We start from the raw sequence: 13,853 nt of genomic DNA, 5'->3' as shown, positions 1-13,853 counted from the left end.
TAATTATTAATTTATAATTTATTTTAATAAATTTTAACATGTTTAAATTTTATTTTCTTTTTGGTTTAAAATGCTCCTCACATTTTATTGATTTAATCATTGGATATATAATTTTATTTTAATATTATGATAATTTGATTCGGTTCGATTTTAATTTTTAAAATTTTTGATTTATTTAGTTCGTTTCGTTTCGGAGAAAAAATTTTCGGCTGAACCATACCAAATTGATTTATATTAAATATGAACATAAATTTATTACACTTCCTTCTTATAGCTTAGTGGTAAGTTAAAATTTTAAGGACTTGAAATTCTGGTTTCAAGACCCAACTTAAACTTCAGTCTTTTTTTTTTTTCAAGTTTTACTAACAAATCTCAGTCCTTCATTTCCCAACTACACAACCTAAAAGCCCTAACAATACATTTCTTCCCCCTTTGGCCCCTCATCTCTTCTCTTGCTACCCTCCCTAACCCATGTCCCCATCTTTGATTCTGCTTTCTCCTTTCATTTCCTCTATTTCTGTTGACATATCTCCTCATTTCTCTATATTAGTACGATGATGTTCAATTCGATTTTTTTTAATCGAACCAAATCGAACTGAATTAGTACAATTTGGTTCAACTTAATTTCCTTAGTAGTTTGGTTCGATACATGAAAATAAGAAATTTGGTTAATTCAGTTTTAGTGGTTTGATTCAGTTATAACCAAATGCTCACTCCTATTTTTCACACTTAATCGGAGCACACCTAATTGTTTTAGTCAAAATTAATTAGCTAAAATATAAAAAATTTTTGTGTACACCAAATCAAAATTCAGAAAATTTTATATCATATATTAAAATTTATAAATAATATTATTACAAATATCGAAGTTGACTGTAAAGTTTATCCTTAAAAAGAAATTTGTTATTTATTATTTATATTTTAATAATTAGCATTTCTTATTAATGTAATTGAGATACAAACTTTTTGAAACTCACTTGATTTGCTAGCATATAACAACTTTTCTAACAACTATTATATTACATTGCATCTTGGTGGTGTAAGTTACAATTTTAGGGACTTAGAAGTTCAATTTAGAGACCCAACTTCAATTTCAACGCTCCTTGATTTTTCACACAACCTAAAAACTCTAACAACACATATCTTCCCCCTTTGGCCCTTCATCGCTTCTCCTACTACCTTTCCTAACACATGTCCCCATCTTTGATTCTGGTTTCTCCCTTCATTTCTTTTCTTCCTATTAACTTACCTCTTCATTTCTCTCTATTATTTTGCTTTCTCTTAATTTTCTCTGTGACTCAGCACCATAGTGTACCTATCATAGGACAATAGCACCACCACAGCCCAACAACATTTCCCTTCCTTTCTCTTTTATTTTTTGTTTGTTTTCTTCAATTTGCACTCTCTTGTTTTGGATTATTGTTATTTTGATGATTATGGTTTTTAGTTAATGGAAATTTTGTATATCATAAATCATTTCCATTGTAGAAAATTTTTTGCTATTACATTGAGAAGATGATTATGGGTTTTGGAAATTTCGTATATTAGTACGATAATCTTCAATTCATTTTTTTAAATCGAACCCAACTGAATTAATGTGGCTCGGTTCAATTTGATTTTCTTAATCATTCAATTCAGTCTATGAAAATAAGAAATTTGATTAATCCGACTTTAGCAGTTTGGTTTGATTTGATTCTAATTGAATACTCACCCCTATTATTCACCGCTTGATCGGAGTACACCTAATTATTTTAAGCAAAGTTAATTATCTTAGATACGAAAAATTTTCATTTGCATCAAATCAAAGTTTAGAAAATTTTATATTATATATTAAAATTTATAAACAATATCATTACAAATATCAAATTTGAGAGTCATTGAGCATAGTTTATCCTTAAAAAGAAATTTATTATTTATTATTTATATTTTAATAATTAGCATTCCTCATTAATGTAATTGAGATACAAACTTTTTGGAACTCACTTGATTTGCTAGCACATAACAACTTTCTTAACAACTTTTACATTTATTAAAAAAATAATTTATCCAAAATCATTGAAAGGGGATTGCTTCGAGCTAATAAAGAGATATTAAATTTTTCTTTAAGCCCTTATCTATGAGTTTAAAATTTTAAATTGAATGATTCTTTGACATAGATCAGAGCCTCCCAAATCAAAAAGTTTAATTGAATATTTTAGCATAAGATGAATTGAGTTTGTACATTCACACTTCAAATCTAGTGGATTTTGGCTTGAACTCTCGTCGACAAGTTTAAGTTTTTAAATTGAGTGGTTGCTTGAGACGAGAAAGTATTCTCTCGTATTATTAAAAAAAAAAAAGAATTTCGGTCAATGATGTGTAAGCATATTTATTCAACAACTCTATCAACGACTTAAATTAAATTTGTTTATTGATTTAGCATAAGCTGGCTGGCGTCCACTTAAACTATGAAATAACAATAATGATATGGAAAATTATTTATGACTAATTAACTAATCTTTTGGCTGCTTGGTTTAGCTTTGCTCTTAAGATAATTATATCATTTGACTAAAGACTGCCATACTTATTTACTCTAATAGTGTAGTTACCATATGCAATTGTGGGGTTAATTATATCTTTAAATTTACCACTTCTTTAAATGTGAAGTATACATATATATTAGTTATATAGGAAATACTCTGTTAAAATTATCATAATTTTAACAGCGATTCATCTCGTCATTGATGTATATATACGTGTATTTTATCTATAAAAAAAAAATTGCCCTACAAATCTCAACATCCACAATTGGGAAATCACCAATAAACTTTGTGCCAAAATAAAAAATTTTATGAGAAAGAATTATTGAATTATTGAATTTTTTAAATTCTTTTGTGTTATTTTTTTCAAAAGTATTAATTTTATTTGTATAAAAATATAATATAATAAATAATTCTTTTATAATACACATTATTATTAAGCGAGAAAAATTAATAAAATTAAAATTTTGTACAATATTATTTTTTATAAAATTATATAAACAAAAAGACATTAAAAGTTAAAAGAGTAACTATCTCTATAACAAATCTACCGAACATTGAGAAGTTGGGTTGAACACAAACTACCAAAATCTTTCCTTCTTTTTTTTTTTCACTATTTCATTTTTTTATTTTTTTAGTTTTCTCTGTTTTTTTTTTTTTAAAAAAAAATGACCTAGCAAAGATGAAACACACGTGAGCAGAGGATTCTGATGTCATCAGACTTCTTCACTAACACCTATAAATCCATCATTAGATTCATGATTAGTTCTCTGTTCGTACCTATTTCTCTCTCTCTCCCTCTCTCTCTTATTCAATTTTTATTTTTTTTTTCATTTTCTCTCATCCCCCCCTCTCTGTCTCTGTTTTCTGTTATGCTCTGTTTCCCCTGTTTTCTCTTCCTATTCCCAAGGGCGAACTATATATATATATATATGTACCGCAGTGTTGTAGGGACAATTAAAGAGAAATCTGCAAGTGTGTTTTAGTTAAAGCACAATCATGGCTCGAGAACTTGCCGGGTCTAGTCGGAGCTTGCCATGGAGTAGTGATGATGGGAATGGTACTGGTGGATTTCAGAACTCATTATATGGGTTTGTGAATCAAGAAGATGATCAGTATCAGGATGATGGTTCTGTCTCTGTGCTTCACTGCACTGAAGCTGCTAATAAAAGGATTATTGAAACACCAAAAGAGAACAATGAACAGGTTTACTGATTTCTCTGTTTCTTAGAGTTCTGGTGATTGCATGGATGTGATTTTTTTTTTTGGGTATATTTGCAGATTTTGTATTTTTATTAACGATTTTCTTTTGGGTATTTGCATGTGGCAGAGATCATGACATCATTTTTTTTTTCGTTTTCTTGTTCTTTATTTTTCTCGTCTATCTTTCCTCTACTTTTCTCATTCAAGAAAAACAAGAAGAGTTTTAAGCGTGAATTTTATGCAGAAATGGGCACCATATGAATATAGATATTTTTTTGGGTCTAAAACACACTACGTTCATCCGTTGTTCTTATCAGTTGCTTTTCTTTTTCATGGTGGGATGTTTTTATCCAACTATAATGGACCCTCGCCATTCTTTTTTTTTTACCACCCCTTCTTTTGATATTGACTTGCTGGTTGTGGCTTCCCTTCTCTACCTTTCTCTAAAAAAAATAATAATAAAAAAAAGAAATTCGACTATGATCTTTATCATTACCATCGTCCTGGAATTTGGAATTCCTTCAACCATTTCAAGCAAATTGTTTTCCATGGTTTTGACTTCCATGTAAACACTTTCTTTCTATTCTCTTTTCTTTTCCTTGGGAGATTCCATGTGCTAGTTTCACTTATCATCTTCTCCTTTACAGGCTGAGGTGGCTGATACCCTCTTGAGTTTACGTCCATTTGGTTTAAACCTCAACCTCACACCCTCTCTCTTAGATTCAGTGGAGAAGAATCTCAGTCATTCTAGTAGTGCAGCAAAGGCTTACCATCATCCAAAGGTTGATCATTTTGGGTCCCAACCAAGTTCTGACAAGTCGAAGGCGTCTAACTTCTCAGCCTTGTTACTTAGAATTGGCAAATGGGAGGTAATCCTCTTAAATTAAAACAATCCATATTGAGACCAAGTGCATTTTTAATATCATTATCTAATACTGAATAAATTTTTGCAGAGAAGATCCAAGAATGAAGGTGATCTTGTGGCTAAATGTTATTATGCTAAAAGGAAGTTGGTATGGGAATTCTTGGAAAAGGGTTTGAAAAGCAAGATTGAAATTCAGTGGAATGATATAATAGCCATGAGAGCTTTTCTTCAGGAGAATCAGCCTGGAATTCTTGAACTTGAGGTTCTTTTCTTATCTTTTACCTAATATTTAATTTAAATTGAATTTAGAAGTGATATCTGATAGGTTCTGATAGTTTCTCTTCAGTGGATTTCCATTTGAACGTGATTTTCTTGCAGTTGAACCAACCTCCTACCTTCCATGAGGAAATTGATCCACAGCCAAGAAAACACACTATTTGGCGACTGACATCAGATTTCACTGGAAGGCAAGCTTCCGCCTGCAGGTTTGGAATAGTCTCAATCAAATAAAATAGTTACATAGCAATTGATTTTCTAGTGCTTGTGTTCATCAGCTGTTCCCATTATTGCATCTAATCTATTGAATCTCTTGGTGAATTTGTTTCAGGAGGCATTATCTTATGTTTCCTCCAGGATCCCTTGACAAACACTATGAGAAACTTATGCATTGCGACAGTAGATTGTACGAATTGAGCAAAAAACCTTTCCCTAGTCTGCAATCTCCTTATTTTGAGCCAAACATTTGCAGTTTTACAAATTTATCTTTTGATTCCCATATGAATAGTCGAGATGTCAACCTTGGATTGCAGTTCAACTTTGGCATTCCCTCTCCTTTGGTGGCTACCCAACAAGTTCAGTCTTTTGAGCAAGCACGCCAGCTATCTTTTAAAGAAACAACTTCACCCGTATCAGGTACTTGCTAATTTTTGCCAATCCATTTTATGTCTTGTTTTAAGACTTCAGTTTTGTTAAAAGTATACACTAACTCTTGTTTCTGTGGTAACATAGTTATGGATTTTTCGCATTCAGATGCGCACATTAGCAACAATGTATTTGAGAGTACAAGGATGACGGTATGGGGACAAGGGATAAACAATAATTTAGCAGCAGTAGATACTTTTGCTCCGAGTATTCCATTCACCCAAGTGAATCCAGCTGTTCCTTGCCAAGGCTACAGCAACCCATTAACATATGGCCAGGGAGGTGATCCTAGCCATGTGAATAAAATGCTAAATAATCTTGCAGACCATTTGTTTAATGACACCAAGGCAGAGGGTTATGATGAGAAGCATCACATGGCAAGAGTGGAATCACTGAAAGCGTTGGTCAATCTCTCCCAAGAAGAGAAACTTGCAAGTGAAGATGGTTCACAGCAGATATTCTATGGACAAGAAATGGGTGCTGGTGATGAGTTGGTTTTGGGTGCCAATGAGCAAGGAATTGGACTTGGTGTTCCGCAAATCTATCAACAGCCTGTTTCTTGCATGTCTTCTCAGGTCTGTCCTGAGAATCCCACAATGGAACAGCCTTGGAGCAACCTGTCCTATCCTACTGTGAATCCTGATCCAAGGATGCAAAATTTTTGCTCTGTCAATAATACCATCAATCAATTCAATAGCTGGAACTGACATGGGATTGTGGATGCTGGATATACGAAATATGACCAACATAGTATATATATTAGCTTCATCTCGTCTATATAACCTTTTTTCCTCTAGTTAGTCAATGAGATTATGGACTGATCGATGCAAATGTCAAGAGTAGGAAATTTTTTGAATCAAATGAAAAAAAAAAAAAGAAATAGAAAGTTCCAGAAATCAGCTGCAATAGCTTCTAAATTTATGGTGCACAAATTCCTTAATTAACTATATTTCGTTCATTCAAATTTTCGGAGGAATACGTTGTAAAATATAATTAATAGCCTTAAGATCCCAATATAATGTTTTGGTCAGAAGTTGTGATTTTAAAAATAATTTAATTAACTTATTATTAACTCATGAAGTTTGATCTTGCTGAACCTTAACAGGACTTCCAGACACTCTCATGCGTGATCATCAATAAACGCGTCAAAAAATAGCCAACTTAAATATGAAGAATCTTCAATGAGATCAGAGACTTCACTCAACCAAAATTCTAGTAGCCGTCACTGGGATTAGCGGTTGCTTGCTTCCCACCCCAGGAGGTCATGTTCTGCAGACGTGTTCTGTAGAAAGGAGGGCAGTACACCTTCATAGCATCATCAATTATGCTAGTGAATAAGTTAACCGTCGGACACTAGTGACTTCCATCCATTTGCATTACCCTGAAAGCCTCTCTGATTGGTGAGTTCTCATTAAAGGTCAATGATTTCTAATTGCTGAATACAAAAACACGGCTCTACTTCACCATTGATATTCCTGCAAGGTTGTAAATATCGACCGCATAAAGGAATCAAACTAAGATTTCTTAGCCATAGAGGAGAAGATAATGCTGCCAGTGCTAACTAGAATTGCATCTAAGACTCAATTTTATCCTCAAGCATTTGCACATTCAGTTGAAGATATATGTACAGCAAACAACAGGTTGATATTGAACGAAGCTGCATTGCACCTGCAAGTCAACAGCTACAGGAACCTATAATACTAACATTATAATCCTGCTAATCCCAGATCTATATATATATAGCATGTAAGGCAACTTGAACAAGGTACAAAGCTTCAAAATAACAAAGCAAAGGCCCAAGAGGCAAGAATAGAGACAGTAATGCTCGGCTTGTTTCATAGAAAATAATTTATATATGAAAAGTATTTTATATGATTTCATCAAAATATTTTTTATTATAATTTTAAATTAATAATACATATTTATTTCATATATATATAATTGTGTTAATATTTTAATAAGATTCTCAAAATTTAGAAAATGAAAAATAACGCTTTTTAAAAATAAAAGTTATTATCAAAATTTTTTGTTGACCAATTTTCCTGATCGCACCAAACGTCAGAAAATGCAAAAAATATTTTCTAAGACATTTTCCGTGAAACAATCGGAGCTTAAGAAAAGGAAGCATTATACATAACTGATGAGCACCTTGCAGCTCACCCCATGTCATTGAGAATTATGATTAATTGAACTCAATTTTGCCATAAACTACAAACAGACACAAATATACACACAATTTACTTTTACATAAAAAAAAATGAAACATTAATTAAGATTTCCTACGCCAAGCTCTATGTCAGATAAACTTACAGTGATAGATCAAACTCTTTCAAATCACCACAACTAAAAGAATTATGCCTATAGGATGTTCATGCAATACACTCACTACAAAAATAAGTAAAATAGGCAAATGCCAAGTGTAAACACGAAGGTCCGTCATGCAACTAAAAAACTTCAAATATTAGCGACTACATCCACTTCCAGGAAGTACTAACAATGTCAGGTTAGTATTATCTGATGACAAATGAAATGTTGGGGAATAACTGGATTCAATGTTGCTTCGGAAATCCATTGCTGGTTTCAGATAAGGGCTCTAGTCTATGAAGTTTGCAAAGGGGATTTACTAGAACTTTCTTGTTGACAAGCAGGTTCACTGGGTTTTCCCGAAATTTCATTTGCCATCTGGCTCACAAATTCATTTCCCTCTCCTTCATTGTTCATCACACTGTAACTCCTTTTCTTTGAATTTGAGTTTGGTTTTTCCTTCTGAACTTCAGTTTCATCTTCTTTTCCTTGTCCTCCCTTGATCTCTTTTTCTTTATTTGACTGGGTTTCAGCATTTTGCGGTGGAAACAATGGAGGTTCCCGGCCACTTAATCTACAAAACACTTTTTCAACTGTTTCACTTATTTCTTTCCCCAGTCCATTGCTGTCTAGGATCAACTCCCACACTGATCTAGAGGCCTTCTCAAGTACTGGAGTTCTGCAAGACAAACAAGAACATAATAAGATTGAAGTAATGATCAAGGAAAGAATAATGAAATACTGAATGATCCACTAAATAAAGCATAACACTCAGCGCCTTCCATCTGACCAGTTTTGGAGAAAATGAACCTGAGATATTGGCATATGACAAACCATATAGATTATCCCTACTTTTTCCAAGAATAAATAATTCCAGATGCGTATGAAGCAAAATGATTGGCAATGCAGCTTAAGCATGTAAAAGAAATATAGGACCGATGAAAATAGATTACATGTCCATAAGAGTGTTGTTTACTTCCATGCATTTGTCCACCTTGGACACTATGTAGCTAAAAATTGTATTTGATATTTTGGGAATCTAAATTACCCTTGCTGCAGCTATTCATGAATAGATTCTTCTAGCATCTCATAACAGCCATTGCACTGATTACATGTCATCCATCCCATTAACCGGAACAAATAATTTGACAAACACAATAGCCAAGCCGTCTATTAAAATCCCCAGCACAGAGTTTTACAAGTTTGAGCAAAAAAGAAACACCTACTCGAGTTCTTGTCGAAGTGCATCAAATAACTCTCTTTTGGTCTGCTTCTCAGCCCCAGGTGTATTTAAAACCTTGCTCTGTTCAGCCATTCTAATAGTGGTATTCTTTAGCTCTTCCTACAAAGGAAACAAAATTAGCCATCCTTTTCATGGGCATCATACTTATGTTTAATCCAAAACAAAATATTTATTTGCTTCTTTACATCAACATATTTAATCAATCCACATATTGAAAGCCCAGAGCTCATAGGTTTCACTGGTAAATCAAAAGGCATAAAAAGGAGTATTTTAGGAAGGGGAAAAACACACTCACACACAAACACTGTCAATTTTCAATGGAAACAAACAGACCCCAAAACAAAATTGAGAAAAAAAAAAAAAGCAACAGAGAGAGAGAGAGATACATTAGCTTTGAGCTGATTAATGATCTTCAATCTGAGAGCGTCAATAGTGCCATCATTCATGAGTGATTCTAATACATCTTCTGGGGTTATTATCGAAGAAGATGACGATGATTCCATTCTTTCGAAACACTATATTCTTCTGTGCAAATTTTTTCACCTGCAAAAAAGGAAAAATAAGCAAAAATTTAGAGCCTTTGATGGGAAAAAAAGGACCCAAAACAAATTAAACCCAGAAGAGAAAGAAAGTGATCAACCATGCAAGGAGAAATTTTATCGCAATTCAGCAATAGCCGTCTCTGTTTGTCAAATTGATTCAAACTTTGCGAATTGCGACCCTATTTCAATCGCAAATTCCTCCCCCTTTTTGTTTGAGATTTTTCTTCGTTTTATTTCTTAAAAAAAAAAAAATATTTCAACGACACAGTTTTAAAAACGAAGACTACCAGCCAGCTAGCCCGTCTTCAGCCCAGCCCATGACTTTTTAAATAATAATAATAATAATAATAATAATAATAATAATAATAATAATAAAACCACTCGTTTTTGTTTGTGCATTTTTTATATTATTTATTATTTTATTTTAATAACATAATTTAATATTTATTTTTTATATTTTATATTTTTAAAATCACAATAATGATAAAATTTTTAATAATTATGTTAAATACAATTTAAATTTATATTAAAATTTCCAATATACGTCCGTCCCAGGAGGCGAGGACGGCAGCTCATACCTTTAATTGCGTACACCACAAGGACTAAGGATTTATTTTAGTTTTCTTTAAGCCTTAATGAATAATGAGTTAAACCTTATTTCGTTTTTATTTTTAATAAATCTGAGATCACAATCTTATTAATCTGTATTTCTGGGTTTCCAGAGCAGATTAGCATGGGAATTGAATTTTTTTTTTTTTGGCCAAAAATAAAGACACACATCCAACTCTTAAAGACATGACTCATATCTTGATCTTAATCAAGGCTCCAATTGACTTTTTATTAAGGTATAAATACTGACCCAACATTATAGATAACGTTAATCAATTAGTGGCACAGCTTGCCATGAAATAAAAGAATATGTACCAAAAGCCAATAAGACTCTTCAGTAGCAAAATTTTTTCACCCTTGCTTCCACTAAATAGACAAAATTTCAATGCACTCCCTAAATTTAGGTGTAGTGGGTATTGCAGCTTTGATCACCATCCAGCTGCTGAAATGCGCGAAGGCCATATTTTCTGTCAATCTGCAGAAGATATAATAACTTCATGAAAACTAAAGCTTATTGGTAGTCTTCATCTTTATCCACAGAAGCTGATAAGTAGCTCAAGATGAAGCCATCTATAGCTCCCCCAAGCACGGTGTCGGGATCAGAGACCTCATAATTGGTCCGAAGATCTTTAACCATGCGATAAGGCTGCACCAAAAAAATAAATATAATTAAAATTTGGTTAGTTTATATTGTTAATAGTATTTAAGGAAATAGATGGCAGTTGCAATGCTGCCATACATGGAGCACATAAGTGCGAATCTGGTTTCCCCAACTTATTTCAGTGAGTGAGTGCGTATGCTGTGCATTCATCTGAGCCTGGCGAGCCATCTCAAGCCGGTCCAACCGGGATTGGAGCACTGCCATTGCTGAAGCCTTATTCATATGCTGTGATCTGTGATAAAGGAAAATGATTTGGAATTTAAAAAGTTAATGTTAACTTCTTATTTTATGACTAACTCCAACACAGATGTTTTATACCTTTCGTTTTGACATGTGGCAGTGATTCCAGTTGGGATATGAACTATTCTAACAGCACTCTCAGTTGTGTTAACATGCTGGCCACCAGCTCCCCCAGCACGAAATCGCTCAATTCGGAGATCAGATTCATTAATTTGTACATGAGTGGATCCATCACCCAGAATTGGTATTACTGCAACAGCAGCAAATGAAGTATGCCGGCGCTTTGCACTGTCAAAAGGGGAGATACGTACCAACCGGTGCACACCTACTTCTGCTTTGGCATAACCAAATGCATATTCACCATCTACCTTGATTGTTGCTCGCTGGAAAGAAAAAGCTATTTCAGGCTAGAAACCTAATGGTTGTTCTTACATATAAGTAGAGAAACATTTTTACAGCTTGCCATGCAACATTGAAGAAAAACAAATAGCAGGTGGTTTTCTTCGATAGAAAAATATTCAAATAATACAAAACATCTATGTATGATCATGTATTTCTAAAATGGGAAAGGATGGAAAAAGCTGAACCTTGATTCCTGCAATCTCACCAGGCATTTCATCCACCACAGTTACTTTATAACCCTGCCGTTGAGCCCACAACTTATACATTTGCATGACCATTTTTGCCCAGTCCATGCTCTCAGTACCCCCAGCTCCAGCTTGGACCTATTTTATGCATCAAGATACTAAGGTTTAAATCGGACAAATGTTACATCAAAATTTGTTCATTATCCATCATAAATGTAAGCAAAGAAGGACGAGTTCACAAGATCACTATTGACCAAACCAAGTAACACACATTCTCTATATTTTTGGCTGGAGAATGGAAAACATCCAAAGACACTGTAAAGCAGGAAAGATTCATGTAAAGGCAATAACAACAGTGTGAAATTAACCTCCATATAACAAGAGCAAGAATCCTGCTCGCCAGCCAACAAAGCTTGAAGCTCTTTCTCTTTTGAATTTCTTCTCATCCGAAGTAAAGCATTCAACGACTCCTGCAATAAGAAACAGGGCATTTGACATAATAAATACTGGCATAGCCACATAGAAGAACTGAGTAGAAGTACACAATAAAAAGTTGTATGCTCAGTGCAGGAAAAATGTTAATTACATGTTTTTTAGTACTTCAATCTTATTTTATCATTTTTACTTTGTTTAACACAATGACTTATTTCTAATGCAGAATTAGTAGTTACTTCAGCACGGTAGGACTTCTTACTATTCCATTTTATAAATCACAACAATTGGTTATTTGATTCAAATACTGGACTGAATTTTCAGCGCAGTTGCAACAATTAGTACAGGCCACATTATGTTTAAGAGAGTAAAAAAACAAACATCAGTCATAAGTGTTGCTGCTTTGTACAAGTCCAAGATACCAGACATCAACAATGAAACAGAATGAATACATGCCTAGAATAAGAAGTGAGAGCCCACCGATTCCAACTCAGTGTCATCCTCTTCACGAGCCAGCTTTATCATGTCAATATGCTCAAGCAATTCCTGCTCAAATGCAGTCACTTGTTTCATTTTAGCCATCAGTGAACCATGCTCACGGCTTATCTTCCCAGCATGTACAGGATCTCCCCAAAGGTCCGGCTTATTCAGCTCAGCTGATAACAGATCCAATCTAAGCTTTAATTTCTTCCACTGATACCACAGACAACAAAATAACAATTCATGGCAAACAAAATAAATCACATACAACAATAAAACTAAAAATTATAGCTGAAACATTTGTATTTCTAAATATATGCATAACAACCTAAAAATTTCAAACTTAATTCAGATTAAAATAGCAAAATAAAACTTCAGATGGAACTAAAAGGCTGCTCAAAACACATAAGGTTAGTTATTATTTAAACTTTAGTAAAATTAAAGAAGTAGCATCTAGATCATTGGCTATACCTGCAAACGCTTCTTGATCACTTGAATGGATTGAGAAATAGCAGCAGCATGACTCTTCCAATCGCTCTCGCTCTCGTCAAGAATTGTCCAATTATTGGCAACAATTCTATCAACAGTTAAACCATGAGAAGTTGACAATTCAACTGCTGCCTTTGTACTAAACATGCGAAAGCGCCTTGAATGGAGCTGATCCTTATTAGACTCACACGGAAGTGTAACACTTGAAGGCAGAACTGAAGAAAAAGCCGAATTATTTCTTTGCAAAGCACAAATTCGAGAAGTCAAAACCCTATATCTTTCTCTCCAACGTGAAGAAAGGTAACGCTTAGATACCCTAAAATGGGACCGAGATGGTCTTTCTACAGTTTTAAGCAAAAATGAAGAGAACCCAGAAAGCAGAAACTTGTAATTTTGATCTAAAGATGGAAAATTGCGAAGCCCTGACGAGTGTAGAGATTTAACTTGGAGTTCAGACAGAGATGAGAACAAGGAGGGAACAAGTAGCGTTTCGGTGCAAGGGTTTTGGGAAAGGAGCAAGGATCTGTTGAATGATCTTTTGAGTATCAAAGATGACATTGTTCCGTATTCCTTTCTAATCAAAGAAGCGTGATTTTTCAATGGGGATTGAGCTTCTGTGGTTTAACAGAGAACCAGGATTCAGGGTTTATTGAACTGGAAAGAGAAAGTGCCGTGCTTATATGACGCCGTTTTTTAGGCTTTATAGCCCAATAGTTAACGGCCGTATCCCCGCAACTTTCAGTCCCTCTTTCTCGTCT

The 13,853-nt window shown here is 33.8% G+C and overlaps 3 protein-coding genes across 4 annotated transcripts; 1 reads left to right on the top strand and 2 right to left on the bottom strand.

Annotated features, from left to right (window-relative positions):
* The first annotated feature begins 3,353 nt into the window (after nucleotides 1-3,353).
* On the top strand, nucleotides 3,354-6,276 carry LOC110641810 (uncharacterized). Of its 2 annotated transcripts, XM_058146894.1 has the most exons (7): nucleotides 3,354-3,725; nucleotides 4,370-4,591; nucleotides 4,676-4,849; nucleotides 4,966-5,072; nucleotides 5,195-5,269; nucleotides 5,372-5,499; nucleotides 5,596-6,276. In XM_058146894.1, the coding sequence occupies exons 1-7, from the start codon at nucleotides 3,519-3,521 to the stop codon at nucleotides 6,213-6,215; spliced, it is 1,533 nt and encodes a 510-aa protein (XP_058002877.1). In that variant the 5' UTR covers nucleotides 3,354-3,518; the 3' UTR covers nucleotides 6,216-6,276. The 2 variants fall into 2 exon arrangements, with proteins under 2 accessions (XP_058002877.1, XP_021649340.2); XM_021793648.2 differs by having other exon boundaries at nucleotides 3,356-3,725; nucleotides 5,195-5,499.
* A 1,414-nt stretch (nucleotides 6,277-7,690) lies between these two features.
* Nucleotides 7,691-9,851, bottom strand: LOC110641835 (uncharacterized). The gene is made up of 4 exons (XM_021793683.2): nucleotides 9,696-9,851; nucleotides 9,442-9,598; nucleotides 9,039-9,154; nucleotides 7,691-8,491 (listed from the first exon to the last, which is right to left on the bottom strand). Exons 2-4 carry the CDS (start codon nucleotides 9,556-9,558, stop codon nucleotides 8,107-8,109), a joined length of 618 nt encoding a protein of 205 aa, XP_021649375.1. The 5' UTR covers nucleotides 9,559-9,598; nucleotides 9,696-9,851; the 3' UTR covers nucleotides 7,691-8,106.
* Nucleotides 9,852-10,404: 553 nt separating this feature from the next.
* LOC110641814 (peptide chain release factor PrfB2, chloroplastic) lies at nucleotides 10,405-13,653 on the bottom strand. The gene is made up of 7 exons (XM_021793653.2): nucleotides 13,078-13,653; nucleotides 12,607-12,819; nucleotides 12,063-12,164; nucleotides 11,695-11,832; nucleotides 11,186-11,490; nucleotides 10,946-11,099; nucleotides 10,405-10,852 (listed from the first exon to the last, which is right to left on the bottom strand). Exons 1-7 carry the CDS (start codon nucleotides 13,651-13,653, stop codon nucleotides 10,718-10,720), a joined length of 1,623 nt encoding a protein of 540 aa, XP_021649345.2. The 3' UTR covers nucleotides 10,405-10,717.
* Between the last annotated feature and the right edge of the window lie 200 nt (nucleotides 13,654-13,853).

The sequence above is a fragment of the Hevea brasiliensis genome, chromosome 5 (assembly GCF_030052815.1).
Source record: "Hevea brasiliensis isolate MT/VB/25A 57/8 chromosome 5, ASM3005281v1, whole genome shotgun sequence".
NCBI lineage: Eukaryota > Viridiplantae > Streptophyta > Magnoliopsida > Malpighiales > Euphorbiaceae > Hevea > Hevea brasiliensis.
The sequence above is the reverse complement of the archived record's forward strand: the minus strand, read 5'-3'. Positions and strand labels throughout refer to the sequence as shown.

Bases quoted from the DNA above. Each gene is read 5' to 3' on its own strand.
- LOC110641810 (XM_021793648.2), top strand. From the start codon at position 3,519: ATGGCTCGAGAACTTGCCGGGTCTAGTCGGAGCTTGCCATGGAGTAGT. The intron at 4,850-4,965 runs GTTCTTTTCTTA...ATTTTCTTGCAG, and splicing joins CTGGAATTCTTGAACTTGAG to TTGAACCAACCTCCTACCTT. The intron at 5,500-5,595 runs GTACTTGCTAAT...GTGGTAACATAG, and splicing joins AACAACTTCACCCGTATCAG to TTATGGATTTTTCGCATTCA.
- LOC110641835 (XM_021793683.2), bottom strand. From the start codon at position 9,558: ATGGAATCATCGTCATCTTCTTCGATAATAACCCCAGAAGATGTATTA. The intron at 9,155-9,441 runs GTATCTCTCTCT...TTTCCTTTGTAG, and splicing joins TTAATCAGCTCAAAGCTAAT to GAAGAGCTAAAGAATACCAC. The intron at 8,492-9,038 runs GTAGGTGTTTCT...TTTGTCTTGCAG, and splicing joins GCACTTCGACAAGAACTCGA to AACTCCAGTACTTGAGAAGG.
- LOC110641814 (XM_021793653.2), bottom strand. From the start codon at position 13,653: ATGTCATCTTTGATACTCAAAAGATCATTCAACAGATCCTTGCTCCTT. The intron at 12,820-13,077 runs GTATAGCCAATG...CTGTGGTATCAG, and splicing joins TGATCAAGAAGCGTTTGCAG to TGGAAGAAATTAAAGCTTAG. The intron at 11,491-11,694 runs GTTCAGCTTTTT...TTTTCTTTCCAG, and splicing joins GTGAGATTGCAGGAATCAAG to CGAGCAACAATCAAGGTAGA.